Below are 19,088 nucleotides of genomic sequence, written 5' to 3'. Positions count from 1 at the left end.
GCTGGACTCGATGATCTTCCGAGGTCCCTTCCAGCCCTAAAGTCCGTGAAATCTATGAAACCCGATTAAAAAATTCTGGTATTTCTAACAAGATTAAACTATTTATTATAAATTATGGGAAACAATTTTCAGAAAACAAAGACAATCCACTTTTTAAGTTTTTACAACAAATGAACAAGTGGATACAACTGTTTCACCTACCAGTGAAGATTCAGATCAATGTACTGAAAATCCTCTCCTCATTATCATCACAATAAAGAGAAGGAAAAAAAACAGTGACTGTTAAGAAGAGGCAGAGCAAAAGGATAGATTAAAGGATGCAACATAAAATAATAGTCCAAAACAAATTGCCCTCTCACCCTGGATGATCCAGCAGAGCTACCACACTTAAGGCGACTTTTACTCTTCCAAGCACTGCATTACATACTATACCAAAATACAGCCTAATGAAATTAACCAAGATAATCATATTCATTTATTTTTTAGACATTCATAAGTAACAGCTAGAGAAGTGATAATATATAATACAAGAGAGAGCTCAATTCAAATATTTATGTTATTTAAAGTTACTTTGACTAATAACTGGACTATTTTAAGACATACCATTTTTTAAAGATGGGTGATTTGACTGTTGACTTTTCCCATGTTTATCCTTCTTAGAATTCTTTGAATCTAAAGAGAAAAATAAGATGTCACATAACAAATTTAACATTTACATTACAAAAAAATCCAGGGTAACAATAAGACTTGATATGAAACACATTCAAACATAGCAAAATATGATGTTCTTAAGACTTAAGTATTCATATCTGACTGTATATTTCAGTCTGTAATCAAAGATTAAATTTTATTAGACTTATAATTTATAAAAGGAGTAGTGTTAAAATAAAGGTACAATATGGAAAATCATGCAATACTCATTATGTTACTACATTATTAATAAAGCAACGAAACCCCACTAAAAATAACTTATCTTGGATACACAAAAACTGCCCTACCTTTATTTTCAACACTTTTTATTTTTGCTAAATAAATAGAATTATCAGTCAAAGGATCTTGGACCTCTGAGCCAAGATTTGCAAACACAATGCCCAATTTGAAGCACCTGAAAAGGTTCTGCTCACACATTTCTGTATACTGACTGCCTAACAATCAAGCTCCTTTCAGGTTTCTAACATTGGCCACACAAAAATTAAGGCTACCCAGATCTCTAGTTGAGTGGATAGTTGAGACAGTAGTTGAGAATCTTGGCCCCAGTCCCTATAAATTTGGTAGGGTTGGGGTGGACACATTACCAATATATTTTTTAATTAAAGTTCCTACTGTGTCATTAATTCATTGGATGGAGGCCTATGCAAACATCTCACCACTCCAATTATAAAATTAATCAGGAGAAGAACTGTAGAACATGACTGCCTCTGCTGTTCCTGCATCTTGCTCTTATCACCATTGATTGAAGCACACAGTGAAACTTATAGGCCAAGTACAGCTAGTCAAAAAGCCCAAGGCTGAGTTGATTCAATCTCTGTAAGTTAGCCTAAACTGTGTAAACTGAACCAATAAGCGAGTACACAGACATTCACTTTTGAGTCTGGAAATGCAGCCACATGCCTGCAGTGGCACAGTCCAGAAGCTGGAAGGTGCTAGAGCACACACCCCTGCTTGGCTGAAGCAGACAGCTTGGGCCAAAACTAGCCCACCTATCTGGGATCCTGAGGGGACTGAGTTAACCTGAATATGGAGGGGATCTGGGAGAAAAGTTCAGTAAAACCAATTTAAATCTAAATCAGTTAAGTCTGATACTATATCCATCCAGGTTCATCTTGAATCAGTTTCAGCCATTCTGAAAGCAGTTTACGTGCACTGAACTTGTGTTATGCTACAGATTTGAACTAGTTTCTGATCACTTACACCAGCTGACATGTAATTCCTGTCCCTAGCTGTATGGTTCACACAACCCTCATCAGTCTCACAAGAACAATCTTCGTGCATGAATAAGGAGCAAAAAGGTTTTAGGTCTTGACCTCAATGCAGAGCTAATCCTAATTACAACCGCTGCTTTCCCTGGCTAAAGTTCCAACTACATGCAAAGAAAACCCTTAACTCAAATTAGTTGGCCAGTCAAGGGGTGTAAGTTAGATGTCAAGTAAGCAGAATTCATCAACTGCCAATACAACCATTCTCTACAGTGAGGTATTATTTCAGGGTTACCGTTTTCATTTAAGTTTGGCAAGCCTAAGGACTGAATCCTGCTGTGAAGACATACTCACAAGAAAGATGACCTCCCCATAACTGATCTCATTCATATCTTTGACACGTTAGCAAAGTTTAAGCAATCTTTGGGCTGCTGAGCACTGAACTCTCTCTTTCAAGTTAAGACTGTATTTAAGTTTCAGTTGTCAGTTCAGTACCAAATGTGGCTATTTTTGACAGACTGATACCTCATCTGGAAACTAAAATTCATGTGATACACTTTGTGTCAGAGAAGCAAGTAGTAGAACTGAGACTATTATCACCAATGTACAGAATTCTAAGATGGCAGAGAATTTGACAGATTGATACTCTTAGATGTGGGTGAAATTGAGTAATTGAGAATGGAGACAAAAACATGAGCAAGTGCACTGTTGTTCCAGGGCAAAGGGCAGCAGCACTGGTTACTCTTCATCTTGTACAGCAGAATTCTTGTTTAGTTTTTCAAGTAATGAAATTGACATATTAATTACTTAGGACTAAATCTAATGAATTTCAAACCTTAGTCCCTGTATTTTGTTAGTAATAATGCATATGTAAACTCAGCATTAGTTCATTCACATCAATGACAGTCTTGATATTTCACATAGTTAGAACAGCAAATAACCACTGTAATTAAAGTTTTCAAGCATATAATAACTACATTATAAAAAGCACTGCTAGGCTCGCTCCCCCCTCCACCTGCTCAGTTGCCCCTGCCTCCAGGGAGCAGGGCTGGGAGGGGCGAGGCCAGCTGGGTTGGCCTTGACCCCACTCCCTCCCCTGTGTCCACACCATCATGGCGATGCTCCACCAGCGCCTGTTGGAACACTTGTTCACACTCTGATTGGCTGTCTGTCAGCCAAATCAGAACACGAATAAAGCGTTATGGACAGACAGACACAGACTTAGTCTTTTATAATATTAGAATGGATGTTTAGAGCTATGACAAACTAATGGTCTACTGGCCTCAATTCACGACAGAGAACCAAGTATTACAGCCATGGCAAATGTTTTAGCATTGTGGGTTTCTGTTGTACTGGCTTCAGGAGAATTTTCCCTCCCCCTTTTCAGTCAGTTTTCTATTGTCTTACCAATGATAAGTAACTGATGTCTAAACAAGAATGGCAAGGCATATGCATACAATACCAACTCCAAGGAAGATGACCACTGTAGATTTCACTAAGATCTCAACATGGCAAACCTGAAGTGATGCATCTGTGACTAAATTCTGTGACCTGAATTAACTTCTACAAATGCTGTACATTTGCTAGTTCTGCTTTCTCATTTAACAGCGTCATTCTGCCCAAAAGCCCTAATAAGTTAAAGGCAGCTCTAGAAGAGATGGTTACAAAACCAGCTGGCAAAGGTAACACAGGAACAGATAAGACAGCAAGTGTTCAGCTTCAAAGCTAAGCCATTGGTTTATAGAATAGCTGTTTAACTGGTGGCCCATGAAGGGTTAACTTTCAGTCCCCAAGCTACCACCTGGCAATCACTTGCCCCTAACCAGCTGCAGCAGCAGTTGGTCTCGGGACTCCCTCTCTTTCCTCTGGCTTGTGCTGCATGCTCCCACTCTGGGGGCGTGGAGCAGCCCGAAGCACTCATGCAGTACAATGCCATGGGGGAGCCCACAGGAAGTTGAAGGTAAGGCATGGTACCACAACATGCCAAGGAGTGTCTGCCCATATGTAAACATGGTAAAACGGTGTGGTGGACCCCAGAGGGCGCATGGCCACCAACTACTCTGGAATTGGACAGCTCCAATTTAAAGAATCTATATAGCTGGTTCCATCTAGGCTAGGGTATTTCATTTTTCCTTAGATTAACCTTGAAATAAAGGAGGCATAGGAATTCACAGACCTAGCAAAAGGAGACAGACTTTGGACAAGTTAGAAAAGGATACTCTTGTATAGAAAATGACAGGCTGTGATAGCACATCCCATCCCTCTCAAATCAGAAATGAGGAGTAACGTGGACCCTCCTAAACTACAGACAGAGCAGGTGAGCTTAAGTACAGGAAGATGTATGCAGGTTTCTTTGGGTTCTTTTTTTTAATCCAGTTCTTTAAGTGCTGGACCCATTTGTGAAATTTTGAAATAAATAAAACTTCCCAAGCAGCTTAACCAGAGGCATACCAGGGCAGGTACAGGCCCGGGACAGTTGCCAACACATAGCATTTACTGTGCAGACTGATGCAGTGCAGTAAGCTGCCACTCCCATGGCAGCTGCTTTTGTGCAACCCCACAAAGACAATATTCAGCACTGCTGCCCCAGTCACCCAATCCCACTTACAATACTGAGCTTACCTACTTCTTAAAATTTGACCACTGCTTCCTAAGAGGAAACAATGTTTGGAAAAAAAATGAACTTATGGTGAACAACTCCACCTATCATTTGCTGGTCACCAAGTCAAGCCAGCTCTTCTTTGTTGACCAGATCAAGGACAAATGACAAAAATCAGCCTGAACACAAGACCTGTCTCCATTTCAGAAGAGGAAGAGGAAAATCCATTTAGTTGTTATGTCTAAAGCCAAAATGAACAATAATCCCAGAAATGAGAAAAATGTAGGCATCACTGAGGTTGGTTCAATTCAACACTCTCAGCATAAGGAAGCAAGAACAGGTAAGAATGGTCATAAAGAGAGATTGCTTCCTGAACATTGCTAAGGACATCACTTGTTTCAGAAGGTTAAACAGCTTCCCCAGCAACAATATACTCAAAGCATCTTTACTTACTTTTGATTGACCAGTTACTCTTGCACATTACCCAAAACATTCAGAATATCTATCACTATGTATGACTGAACTCAGGAAAAAGAGGGCCCTTTTACTCTTCTCACTCCAACCATCGGTGTCAGGGAAGCTGCTATAGAATTGAACTATTTTAGTTAAGTAGATGCAAACCATTAACATGAAGAATTACTTACCTGACTGTCTTCAAGTGAGACAGTCTGCATCCACCATACTTCCCACCACTCAGAAAAGTTTCCCCCTGTCTACACTTTACAGATGCTATGGTGTCTTGGTCTGGAGTGCCTCTCCCCATGTCTGCAGCCAGGGTACATAAAAATTGATGATTTAAAAAAATATTTTAAAAATCTGATTTTAAATTGAAATCAGATTGTTTTGATTTGTATCAACCACACTTTTTCTGTTTTAAAAATAAGCCTACTTAAAATTAAGTTTAAAATTATAACAGCCTATGCAACTGTAAACTCACTATAACTTGAAATTATTTCAATAAAAATGTTAATCAATATATGGTAGTTGCCAAAGTTTTCAGAAAGATAAACCAGTTCATCTATACATGTGTTTGTGTGTATGTGTTGGGTTAGGGGGGTGGCACTTTAATTACAGCAGCTCTGAGAACTTTGCCTGTATTCAGCCTCCTGTGCTTCAAAATGCCTTGGGAACACTGAATACACATGACACGGAAGCTGCTGGAGCATGTTAACTAACAATCCTAATGACCACACATTGGAGCAGATATCTGGTACATGTATAGGTGCCCATACTTTGCTGACATTTTAAATCAGCTTTTCATAACAATAGTTTCTTCTGCACACATGAAAAAAAAAGGTTTTTTTCATTTCAGTGAATTCAATTCAATCAATTACTTATATCTTCAAAGTTGAGAAGCTAACTAGAAGTTGGAAAAAAACCAACCAGAAGAGCTTGGCTCCCACTTCCAATTTATGAATGAAAGCTAGGCACACTCAGAGAAGTCCTATTGATTTTAAAACTCTGAAGTGAGTGACCCAAAATAAATCATTTACATGTATTAACCACAGAACATACTTTTGTCTAACAATATCATGCAAAAATGTTTTGCTGAACTTCTTTTTCCTATGTATCCACTAAATTTAAAATAACTCCGTTTAAATTTTTTTTTTAAATTAAAACGATATTTTGGTGCATTTTTATACTTCAGTTCTCCAAGCAGAAATTGGTACAACCACAATTTTAAAAAGTAATAATCACCTGAGCAAAAGAATGTTTCATTCACTGTTATAAAAGGAAATTAAGAATCTGAACAGATATATGTTAAACGATATGAATTACTTAATAAATGTTCAAAGATATAGTTTCCTTCTAATTAGCAAAAAAGTAGTGTCACATATACAGTAAATGCTATATTTAAATATAAATCAATGTTTTAACCATTGCCAACTAAACTTTTTTACAGAAAAATAAATACTACAAATGCAATACAAGATTAAAATGGAAAATCTTTTAAACAAGATTTTTTGTTTGCTGCTTTAATTTGATCTGTCCTACATCTAGTCACAAGCTTCTGCTGACAAGATTACTAGTTAAAAAGAGGCTAGAGCAACCACATCCATCATGCAAGAAATCAAAGACTAAATAGAGACCAACCTAAGCATTTTTATTGCCTTGTGATCCACCAAGGACTCAGAATTGAGAGCTTAGAGCAATGATCCTCAGCCAGGGTTCCATGGCATCCTGGGATGCCTTGAGATCCTTTCAAAGGTGCCATGAGGTGCCACACATTGTTAGGTGTGTAAACATGATTCACAATACAAACCCAGAGATTTCAAGTAGGAATTCATGGATCAAAAACTTTCTGACCTGTTGTGGTCTTTCTGAGTTCTCTGCAACAGAAGAGTCTCTCTATTGTTTCTCTATAGTCAAAAAATGAGTGAAAACTAAGACCTGGGAAGGGTGCCTTGACCCTATCCATGGGTACCTTGAGCCTAAAACGGTGGAGAACAAGGCCTGTACAAAAATCGGGAAGTATTTGATTCAGATTCAAATTCAGCCAATTCAGAGGACAGAGATTCTATTCAGAGATTGAGATCACTGCCCTGAATCAATTTGGCCAAATCAGCTTTGGAAGATTCAGACAGGCTGGGGAAAGGCAGGCACAGGCGGGTAGCTGCAGGTTCTCCCGCAGCTCCCCCTGTCCAGGGAGAGGCAGGCACAGCAGGAAGAGCCGCAGGAGAAGCCCCCATGGCTGCCCTACCTGGCCCCATCCCCCACCCAGTACCAGCCTAGTCCCAGCACTTAAAAATAAATAAATAAATAAATTTAAAAAAAAGCTCCACACACACCAGCTGCAGGAGCAGTGATTGGGGCCTCTGGGCACTCATGGCAGAGCCTCCCTGCACAGCGCAGGGCAGTGGAGGGCAGCGGGGACCACCACCTACTCAGCAGCTGCCCTATGGCATGGGTGCAGCAGGGCACCACGCGCTGTCTGCAAGCGAGGGCTGGGTGCTGCCGGGCTCTGGCTGACGTGTGGAGCTGCCCCACCTCCCAGGTGAATCAAACCAGGAGCTGGGAAATCGAACTGGGGGCTATGGGAATGTTCAGATCCCTGAACATTCCTCCAGTTCCTTGATTTTTTCCCCAGCTCTTCCCAGGGGGAATGGGCCCCCAGATGACGCAGGATGGCAGTGGCTCTGAGCTATTTCCCCAAATGGCAGCAGCAGCCTGCTGAAACCCTGTATGCAGATCTGGGGGCCGTGCCACTCCAGGGAGAGCTGAGGGAATGATCAGAGAGCTGGGGAACGGACCCAGAAGCTCCGGCTGACAGGTGTCCCAGACAGTGTGCGGTGCCCTACCGAGCTGCCCTGCACCTGCATCATGGGGTAGGGGGCGAATCCCACTGCCCCCCACTGTGTGGGGGGGCTATGCCATGAGCGCCCAGAGGCCTCAAGTGCTGCTCCTGCAGCTGGTGAGTTTGGGGCATTTTTTTTTCCCCCCCAGGAGGCTGGGACCAGCTGGAGGATGGCGCCAGGCAGAGCAGCCATAGGGGTTGTTCCTGCAGCTGCTCCAGCTGCACCTACCTCTGACCCGGCAAGGAGAGCTACACGTGCTCTGCCTTGCTGCCACTTACCCAGCCAGCATATGGGAGGCACGATGCAGGTGCAGCTTGCTCCGGGTGGCAACATGGTATAGCCCCCACTCCCAGCGCTGCCACGCCTGCATCAGCACTGAGAGCAGGGGCTCTGCCCCACTGCTGCTTGCCAGCTTGTGTAGCAGGCATGGATGTAGGCACAACAGTGCTTGGAGTGGGGACTATGCCCTGCTGCCACCTGCCCACTTCTGCTTCCGCCTAGAGCAAGCCACACCCACCCCCACCCCGACTGGGCAAGCGGCAGGAGGGCAGAGCCCTTGCTCCCAGCACTACCATGCCCGCATCCCGTGCCCCACTGTCCCCCTCCCCAAATAACACACCCCACTGCCCTGGCTGGGCAGCTTGTCCCAGCCCCCACCCGCCAACAGATTTACCAGCTGGAGGCAGGTGTCAGCTGCCTGTTTAGTCTATGGCCGAATACTTTTCCCAAAGCTTTTCCAAATCTATTTGGATGCTTCAAATCAATTCAATTCAGATTCAGAGATTCGGTCCCCAAATCGAGCCAAACTCTCCTCCAAATCCAATCAGCTACCAAAGCTTTGGACAGCCCTATTGAGAACTGGCTCAGATTTGTGGAAGCAATAAAATGATTTAGTTGACTATTTTATGGTTCCTACTAATAGAGAACTCCAGTTTCCTGGCTTCAGAAAGACCACTCCATTTTTGGCACAGCTGGTCTTTAAAACAATGAGACAATTACTGTGACCATGTACCCCAGGGTAGGGTTAGCATTTGGGGAGAGACAATAAATGTGGTATAGTAACTTGAAAAGTATGCACCTGTCTTCTCTAAAGACTCAGACTATTTACTTAATGTCCTTGTGGGACAGAAAGCTGACAAAAGGTCGCTCTCAGGATTTGCATACCTACTTGTTAGGGACTTATTCTGAAGATCCAAGATATCACCTGGAATCCTCAACCCAAGCTAAGTCTTACAGTATAGGAGGAAGTTCCCCCCTCTAAGAAGTCTTTGTTCTCATCCTCACTACCCCTGAAGACTCCTGGGGTACCAGATGGGGAGAAATTACTCTTTCAATCACACAAGATTTCATCTGAACAAATAGAGGATTGAGACATGTCAACATTTCCTTACACAGATGATTCAGTCTCTCTGAAGACATGTGATGACAGTTGGTATGAAGGAGCAATGGTTTGCTAACTAACATAGCAGATACTCTGTATATGCCCTTCTAGCCACCCCAGAATAAAAACTCAGTTTCAAGAAGCTAAAGCATAGAGAATCTGGAACATCATATTCTATCTGTGTTTCCTGTTCTTTAGGTTTATGCTACCAGAAGGAGCTCATGCCTGTCTGGAAGGAGTCAGTCAGTCTTGTATGGTATCAGGTAACAGACATGAAAAAAGTGACCCAGGGAAGTTATAGATTTCCTCAACCGGCTCTACATCAGCTAGCGCAACTACTGCATGCATCATTGTTTCATCACAGAAGATCTAACGCAGCAAAGCCAGCAATCATTTTCAAGGTAATAGATGCAGAGAAAAAAATTGCTCTGGAGAGATGAAGAGCTTAAACTAAGTGAAAAAAAAACCTTAGCAATCTTCTATAAGATTAGATTTGCTTGCTTTAAAGCTGAAAAGCAGGAGCAATTCAATTCCAGACAACCAGGGTGCCCTCAAGAAGCAGTATTTTCATTTCATTCACATTTTAGTTCACCAATGTATTTTCTTCTGCTGAAGACTTGCCCCTGAAATTGGTCCATTATTTAATTCATGATTAACTTTTGCAGCTATAGAACATGAAAAGATATGCCTTAGGGGAATGCCACAATTTGCAGATAACTGAACTGCTTCAAACAAATAATTTATTTTATCTACAAAGGCTTGGAAAGATAGCTGCTGATGCAGGTTACTGCCATAAAATTCAAATTCTTGATATTATACAGTATCCTTCTTCTAAACCATACAGTAGTTATAGAAGCCAGCAAAAGATATTTTACTTAACAGCATATGTAGACAAGTACTTAAGTTTTCTAATGGACACTGTTTTTCAAGACTATCAGAGAACAGCAATTAGTTTACATGAAATTTCAAGTTAATTTTAGAATTACTAAAGAGTGAATTTAGCATGTCTTTCTTTCTTGCTTTAATTCCAAGTTCTATTCGTACTGGTATCCTACTTCTTCAGTCTAAGAATATACAACAATTCTGTCTTATAGCTAAAGCCATACCTCAAATATTCCAGAACAGTTTTTATTTCCCTCCCCTATATTCTTTCCTTTTAGATGAAAGCCACCAACCTTACCTTTAGCTGCTGTTCTCCCCATGGTAATTCTGTGATCTTCCCTTTCACAATAAAAAGGCTGAAGTTGAAAGACCAGTTAATTCTTCCTTTCAACACAACAGGTTCCTGCAGAGCAGTAATACAGCAAGTTAGTTATAGGCCCAATACAAAAACTACTTTGCCTCAATTTTAAACGAGCAAAAGTTTAACAAGTTATTGGTTGAGAAACTCTGTGTAAACAAGAGCCAGATCAAAGCAATATTAGAAAAAGAAGAGGGAAATGAGACACTTCAATTTCTTTTATTAAAATAAATCATAAAAATTGGAAGAAAAAGATCAGGTAGTGAGTTGCCTAAATCAATGGATTCAGTATGAAAAAATAGGTTTTAAGTTTCTCTCTCTCTCTAACAATGATCTATTTGAAATCAGGTTTCAAATAGATCACTTTAAATGTACACTTTAAAAGGTAGGGAGGAATAATCTGAAGTTGGGGACCACATCACAATAAAGTGTGATACAACTGCCTAGTAATGTTATGTGGTAAGTGATATCAGAATATAGATACCCATTAGAACAACACTAGTCTTAAATACAGCTCAGGTCTGTATTGTTGTGAATTTTAAAAAAAAAGAGTTGAGCCACTACACCACTATCAAAAACAGTATATATTTTTGCTGCTAGCTGTACCTTTGCTGCTGAATTTCACCTGCTTTCCACTGAAATAGAAAGTAACATATGTGCGAGTCTGGCAGCAACAATGCTAGCAAATCATTCTGTTGTTCTGTTCTCTGTGCAAATTTATTCAGGATAAAAATATTAAACACATTTTGATTATGGATTCAAGTTTAACAATTTACCTTCAAGACTATGTCAGTTCCAATTATGTTACGGTTAATAAAACCATGTTTTAAGATGTTTGCAATTTACACATGGTTCCCAAAATAAAATTTGACTCAAGCAGCACATTTCTACGTTAGATATATTTTCAAAGCTAGGCATGCTATAGAAACACTACCAATACACCAAAACATTTAAATATAATTATTACATGAACTAAAATTAAATATTAACAGAAAAGTAAAACAATTTTTGCTCCATACTAATACGCATAAATAACCATCACTATTAGGGATGGCAATCCATTTAAACATCCAATTAAGTTTGAAACTATTGCAGAATTCCACAAAACATAATCCAAAACTTGTCCTCTTCAGTAATAAAGTATGGAAGGTGGTGCAGAGTCAAAGTAACTCCTTTTATGGGTGGATTACTTTAAAACAGTGCATGGTTTTTATCTTTTTTGTTCCAAGCACCAGATTGCACTTGGTGCAGTAATAAAGATTCCAACCCTGCAGTGATAGTCATCAAGTTTAACACAACTGGAGTGTCTGTCAGAAACATAAAAAGGATTCCAGCATTTCATTAGCTCATGTAGCACCAGATAGACTATTTTACAGCATGCCTACCAGCCTGTTAAAAATGTAAGACAATTGGAAGTTCTAAACAGCAAACCCAACAAGCAGGCATAAAGTACGCTGCTATTTAGAAAACGTGTTACTTAAAAGTCTAATTTATTCTATTCAGTGTTCTTATTAGGTGAGCTTTTTTTAGCCATATATGAAGCTGTACTTGAAAACTACACTTCTATGCCTCCAGCTAGAAACTATCAGGCTGCTTCAAAACAGCATTATGGAAACTAAGTTTCACCCAGGAGAGCTGAGTTAGTCAAAGCTGGGGTATAAACACTTTCTGGGTAGAGGTAGGTCTTACTTTAAGTTTGCCCCACTTAATTACCTGCCTTCCTGATGGTTTGTCATCTGCATCATCCACTGCAAACTCCCTAGCGCAGACAAACTTTTCTCATGCAATTTATACGTCTGGCTTTCTGATGAACAAAATGTAGCGCGCTTCCCCCCCGCCACACACACATAAAATTAAGAAATAAAAAGAGGACAAATATGGAAAGTAAAGCCTGCACAGTTCCTTGGGCAAGACTGTGGAGAAGTTTACAACATCTCTGAATGGGTGAGTTTAGAAAGCAAGCAGAGCAGATGATAAAAAGAAATACATGTTGAAGTAACAGAGAAGACTAATATAAATTTAGGAGCTGAGAGACAGAAATAAAGGAGGAAGTGAGCAGAGTGGGATTATGATACAGAGAAGGAAATACAGATGCAACAATAGAAGTATAGGAATAAACAGAGATAAGACATCAACAGAAAAAGTGAACGAAGGGGAATGGAATAAAAGCTAAAAGCAAAGAAAAAGAAATAAATAAAAACTAGGATCAGTGCACATCAGCCACAGACAAGAAATGTCTCAAGATGACTCAAGTCAGGCTTTGAAAATTTACCATCAATAAGGCAATTCAACAATAAATCATTAGAGCTAAGTAAGCTAGGCAAACTAGAAATTAAAAGGCAAAAAGACTAGACACAGAAAGTGCAACATTAACTTCAATGTTAAATATTCACAAATGGAACCCAATAAAATAAAACCATGGAGGAGTCCACATCCTCTCTACCAACACTACTTACATCTTGGATTTCAAACTCCACTAAATTCAGCGTTGTCCCTTGCCTCTTTAGCTTCCCCAACTGCAGTTAATTTTAAATCAGATGAAGAGCCTGGGTCTGCCTTTAACTTCCTGATAAGGCTTTTGTTGTCAGGCCTCATTCACCCTTACTAGTCACCTCCCACTGTGAGAACGCTTGGTTAACAATGCATCTATGGACAAGCCTAAAGCTTCATAACATCCAACATTATTATAATACAACACTGAAATGTCACAACCTGGAAACTATTTTCCATCTACTTTAATACTGCTCTTTCAGTTCTAAAAAATACTTGAAAGGCAAGCACTGGTATTTTTTAAAGTGATCACAACTGTCTTTTCTACTTTATCTATGCCACTCACACAAACAAGCACACCAGGTAAATATTCCAAACCAAATCTTGTGCCACCAGGAACAAATTATTTATTTCAACATTCTGCTTGCTCACAGGAATACAGCAAAATACATGTCACAGAGAGAAACACAATGAGGTTAAATGAAAAGTAAGCTCCTACTGGTTCTTGGTTTGACAACCAGCAGAGAAGGTAAGAGGGTTTTTTGTTTTGTTTTGTTTTGTTTTTATTGCAGCCTTTCATGCCAGACAGAGTCAGCTGTTCTCAGCTCAGGTAAACTGTTAGGAAGGAGAGGAGACTTTCCTAATATCAGTTAAGTGTTAGTCCTATCAATGCTGATGGTGTAATTTAAAGACCCAATTTTCTAGTTCTCAATCACAGATAAGACAGTCAATGGGGAATTTTGGCTGGGTGGGACACACAGCCAGGTCAGTCCACTTCATTTTTTCATAAAACAGATAAACACACAGCTACAAAAGACCAAGTCAGATGTGTAAGAATATTCAATCAAGCTCACATTTTAAATTTAAGAGTTTAAAGTGACAGTCAACTTGAAATCTAATTAAAAGTAGTTTCAAGTACAATACCTCCCCTAAAATTCTACTCCCTTCCCTGCCCCCCAAAACTGTTCTTTACATTTTCTTAATGTTTACTCTTACCTTGGCTTCTCTGTGAACACTATACAAACAGCATAGGACCTCTGCTAGCAGGCTGAACATTGAAACTTGCCTATACGCAGGCAAGCTGACAAGAACCTAAATATTTCTCTCTCTGACCTCCTTCATTTATACCTATCTTCATTTTTACTTGTAACATTGTCATACAGCATTTTACACTGCAGTTTTATAACATTAAACATAAGTGCAGTTATTCAGTGATGCAGGTAGCTAGTCTATATCAACTGACTCTCAATCTTTTCCCTCATCTGCCCTTTGCCTTCTCTTTCCAGGTTGTTATACCCAGGGCTGCATCCTGGCTTAAAGCCTGGCATGGCAGAAACTATTTTAGTTTAATACTGTTGAGTGCATACGACAATAGTACTGATTTAGACTCGGGATTCCAGGCACAGCAATACAGACCCATGTTCAAATGTTCCAAAATGTGTCAATTTTAAGTAAATGGTGCCTCTTTCAGCTAATTTTCAAAATGTATGAAAAAGCATCATCTTAATTTAATCAGTACATACCTATTTCTTATTTTTAAGAGAAGAAACAACTTGAATAAAATGCTGATAAGTCTTGGGGGCCAGAAGGGAATGAGACAAGACAGACGATTTACAAATTTATATGAAGGTAAACATTTTTTAATAACTTTTGCTATGTACTCTGAGACAATATATCTGACATTCTGGGTCCCAGAACCAATTACTACTATTCCAAAGAAGACTACCACACAAGTAACTATGCACAAAGATGGCAAACATCTTACTTACATCAGTTAAATAGTTTTTCCTTCCTTCATAAGTAGAAGCATTGATTTCTGTTTTTTATACAAAATTGGGTCTAAAGTAGAAATCCTTTTATTACATACTTTTTTAAAAGGAGAAGGATAGATTCAAGCAGAAATTCGGTTTTCACATGTTTATACAAGGCTGATAAACAGCTCCAGAAGCCTTCTTTCCTATTTGATAAAAATGCTTAGCCAATTTTTCTTGCATGTATTGGCTTTTTCAGAAAATTGTATTATTAAAATAGTAAATATAATAAATCATCTGGTTAGTAAACACAAATTAGATGCAGCAAAGTATTTCTTCAATTGGCGAATTCAAAGCATTAGTTATATGCATTACTTAACAAAATATCCTGTTTTAATAGTTGTTTTGAAGATCAATAAGTAGTTTTCTGTACTTGCATATTGTCAAAAAAATTATAAAAAGGTTTACTGTACAATATGCAACAGATAATTGGCATAAATAGTGATACATTTTCAACTAAAAGAATGTTATAAAGGCACTTTGAACACCATTTAGACTGAAGATATCACAAAACCAAATGAAAAGTCAGTTTTCACTGAACAGACTTAATTTGAATTAACTTTTCTTCACTACTCTTCAAATTTTCTATTGTGAATATAAAACAAGCCACATATTATTATATAAAGATTTCATTATTACAAAAAATTAAGCTTGCTTTGATGTAGCTGCAAAATTCAAAATAACCAAAAGCATAAATATTTCTATGTAAATTAGATTTCAAAATTAATTCATTTCTAGAAACATGAAGTGGTGTAGATAAATAATAAACATAATCCTTATATTAATACCACTCTGATATAAAAGCATGAAACTTGATTCAAAATCAGCTGTTCAACAATACTTTTAAGGCTAGGAAGAAGGCCATACTGCTTCCCTAGCACTACAGATGCAAAAAAGCTTTCCCATCCCACTGTCAGGTTTTAACAACCCTAAATTATCAGACCTTAAAAATGAAGTGAGATGTATTGTGACAGCAGCTCTGCGAGCTGGAACCCAGCTCCATTAAGAGCTCTAAATACAATTAAAACCAAAATCTTAATGTTAGCATCTGGCTGCACAAGAGGCCCAAGGAGATATTTTGAGGGGAGTTGTTCCATATTCTAATAACTCAAAGGTATGTCTTGAACCATTTTTAAATTATATGAACTTAGCTGAGATTTCTTAGAAAACAGTAATTTGTTAGAAGAGCTAATAATATTTTTATAACATTTAAGATTGTAGGTAAATGTTTGTTTAAAATGAAATTAGGTACTCTCTCTAACCCTTAAAAAAAGGTCGAAGTACAATAAATAGGCAAAATTTTATTTTTACTACAGCTTAGTTACATAACACAAAAGTTAGGCAAACCATGAACTTGGAAAATGACATAGACATATGCAAAAATAAATTTACCATGTCCCCAAACAAGCCCCACTATACTCATCAGGCCACAACCCTGACCCTGTTCAAATAATTATCACCAATTTCTGCCGAGAAGTAAATAAAACCTTGATCTTAAAAATAACTCCATTTTCTAATTTTTTACGCATACTGAATCTCCGCATCACATAATTTTTGTGCCCTGTTCAAGCTTAACCTTTCTTTCCTTAACTTACCCTTATTTGCCACAGCAAGGAGCTCTCTATTTGTTCCTAGAGGCACACAGCATACCTTTGAGGAAACTGCAAAGAAAACAGGTGAAGGGAAAGAGGAAGGAACTGCTGTTAGAAGTACATTAAGAAATGCCCAGAAGCTAGCATGGAACCAGACACTAGAGATCCCCATGGACCAGTCTACATTTGGCCAGACAAGCAACTAGTAGTATACAAGGGGGAGTTAGAGAAGGTGCAGTGAAATCCTATGATAGCATGGACGATTTGGGGCTACCAGAAAGTCTAACCTAGAAGGACTGCAGCTAGAATCAGAGATGGTTTAACAACTGAACTCTGTATATTAATTGGCTATGAAATCCACCCCTTGCCACTGTAAAGAGATTCAGAATTGACAATCATTTAAAAATAAGTTCTTAACCCTCACGGCTATACAGAAAGACTTCCAATAAACATGGTAACACTGATGACAGCTCTGACAGGTGCTGACTGCCTCTTATCTCACTGTTAACTCTGAAATGAACAAGACAATATCATTTTTAGGTGTACCATTTTAGCACAGTACTCCAGACACAGTGCTTATCTCCAATACCCTTTGAACACGATATCAAGCATAGTAAATAGCAGCGTTCTCCATATTTATCAGCCATAAGTTGATTTTTAATAACATTGTAGAGCTGAATGGAACATTTGTTTCACTTGAAAATCATTTTTTGTATTCAGACAACTTAGTGGAAATTTAACATGCAAAGTAACTACTGAACAATATACAGTGTGGTGCAATTTAGATTTTCGCAGAAGCCTAGAAAGACGAGATTAATTAATTCTTTTTTCAGGGAGTATGGGGAAAATTACAATCCTGAGAGCTATAAGCACATAGTCAACCTAAAAAGCATGAACAAGAGATAACTTGCCAATGCCAGCAGGATCCAGCATAGCCCAAAAGGCTCCTCAGAGTGCTAGAGTGCATAGGAGGCACACAGGCAAGTGATAAATACTGAAGATTAATACACATGCTAATAGTTGTTTTTGCTTTTTAGTTATATCTATACATTTGTCATTATTAAATCTGGCTCAGCTACACAGCACTGAAACGTCCACTCATCTCTAACACATGGGCTTCACTTACATATTAAACGTTTCTAAATGGATTTTAACAATTACTCAAGGATTACAAGAGTCCATTGAGCTTCCCTCAATCTAACCATGATAGATTCTACAAGGTGCTTAAACAACAATACACGCTTCAATTCATCTACTCACCTACCCAACATGGTGATGCTCTTAGGTGAGCTTTACAAGTGTCAGATGCTCCCTGAGCTAATATACACTAAAAATGATGAAAACCTCAGTCTACTCTTTGCCTAAGTTAAAAGGGATATCACATTACTTTAAGAAAACAGCAATTTAAATAAATCAGTCAAATAAATAACTCATATTCTTCACAAAATCCTTTTCCCCTATCATTTCACAGTTTTAATTAAATTCAATATAATTAAAACTGTAATTTTCAAAGCTGAAAGGACAAAATTATGCAGTCTGCCTTGTATCCTACTGCCTTATTTACTTAAGACACTATTAGACAAGTGGAGAGCTGTATAAACTGGTTTAGTGTTGCCTGTATGTTATGGTGACACCATCAACTTGAAAAATCTGTCTGAGAAGGCTGTGTCTGATACACCTGGCCCCTAAGATTACTTTAACTTCATGGAATTTAAAAGGAACTATTGCTTTGGCTGTTTACTTTGTGCATCTGGCCTCATCTTGTGTCAAAACAAGCTTATCCCTTTTTGGTCATAAGATATTTCTTTTATGAAAAGTAATCCTCTCACATCAATATGGGGGAAGAAAAATACCTTCTAACAAGATGCAACTGTAAGGGAGGGTTTTTAGGCATTAAAAAGTGTTATAGCAAGCTCTTTAAAAATCTTAGTCCATTAAAAAAAATACAGTGTCCCTTGAAACATACACTTAAAATTCTAGTGCCAGCATCTGCTGTTCATGGAACATCAAAATTAAGGAGCCTCAGGTAATTAATTAATCGTGGGCTGCGTATCCCAGAGTATGTTTTTCTTTTTTCTTTTTTTAGCAACAGCAAGTTCGGTAAGAACAGAGATCTTTTATCCCACCTCAAAACCTCACAGAACAGATACACAAGATCACAGCCCCAAAGAGCTGTGATGTGATAAAGATGATACTGTGTGTACATAGAGGGAGTAAACAAATATGGACAGAATCAGATGAGTAACATTAAGCACTGCTCATCTCATCTATACTTGCTAGGAAAGCAGGGTTACCTATTCTATAGTAACTGAAGTACCCCAAGATGATGTAGTATAGGTGTACCACTGAACTGTGCATCCGAGACTGGAATTTTTGAACAACAGCATCCATCAGGTCCTTTATCTCCATGTGCTCTCATGCCAGTGTATTAAGGCTGAAGCAACTGCATCCCACCCTCCCTTTCCTGACAACCTGGCTAGGGACAGAAGTTACATATAAACCAATGTAAATGATCAGAAACTGGTTTACACCTGTAACAACAAAAGTTCAGTGCACATAAACAAGTTTCAAAATGGCTGAAACTGGTTTAAGATAAACCTGGTTGAATGTAGTTTCAGACTTAACTGATTGAGGTCAAACTGGGAACTTCTGTTCCAGACCCCTTCCTCATTCAAGTTTAATCAGAGTCCCCCAGCATGCTTTGCAGCCCTGGGCTGGGCTGTCTGCTCCAGAGAGCAGGGCTGGCCCTGCCCCTCTGCTCTC

The 19,088-nt window shown here is 38.8% G+C and overlaps 1 protein-coding gene across 6 annotated transcripts in view; it reads right to left on the bottom strand.

Moving 5' to 3' along the window:
• Window positions 1-16,397, bottom strand: part of SCML2 (sex comb on midleg-like 2 (Drosophila)) — a 92,774-nt gene extending 76,377 nt beyond the window's left edge. For 4 of the 6 annotated variants that reach the window (XM_019529242.1, XM_019529243.1, XM_019529244.1 and 1 more), the window contains exon 1: window positions 604-1,432. In XM_019529242.1, the coding sequence (XP_019384787.1) occupies window positions 604-712 (109 nt within the window). In that variant the 5' untranslated portion in view covers window positions 713-1,432. Of the gene's footprint in view, window positions 1-603; window positions 1,433-5,159; window positions 5,281-10,372; window positions 10,478-16,328 lie in introns of those variants that run through there. The other 2 variants (XM_019529246.1, XM_019529245.1) reach the window with 2 other exon arrangements.
• Between the last annotated feature and the right edge of the window lie 2,691 nt (window positions 16,398-19,088).

Source organism: Crocodylus porosus, unplaced genomic scaffold (genome assembly GCF_001723895.1).
Source record: "Crocodylus porosus isolate Cpor-Errol unplaced genomic scaffold, CroPor_comp1, whole genome shotgun sequence".
NCBI classification, from domain to species: domain Eukaryota; kingdom Metazoa; phylum Chordata; order Crocodylia; family Crocodylidae; genus Crocodylus; species Crocodylus porosus.
This window is presented reverse-complemented; position numbering and strand designations above follow the sequence as displayed.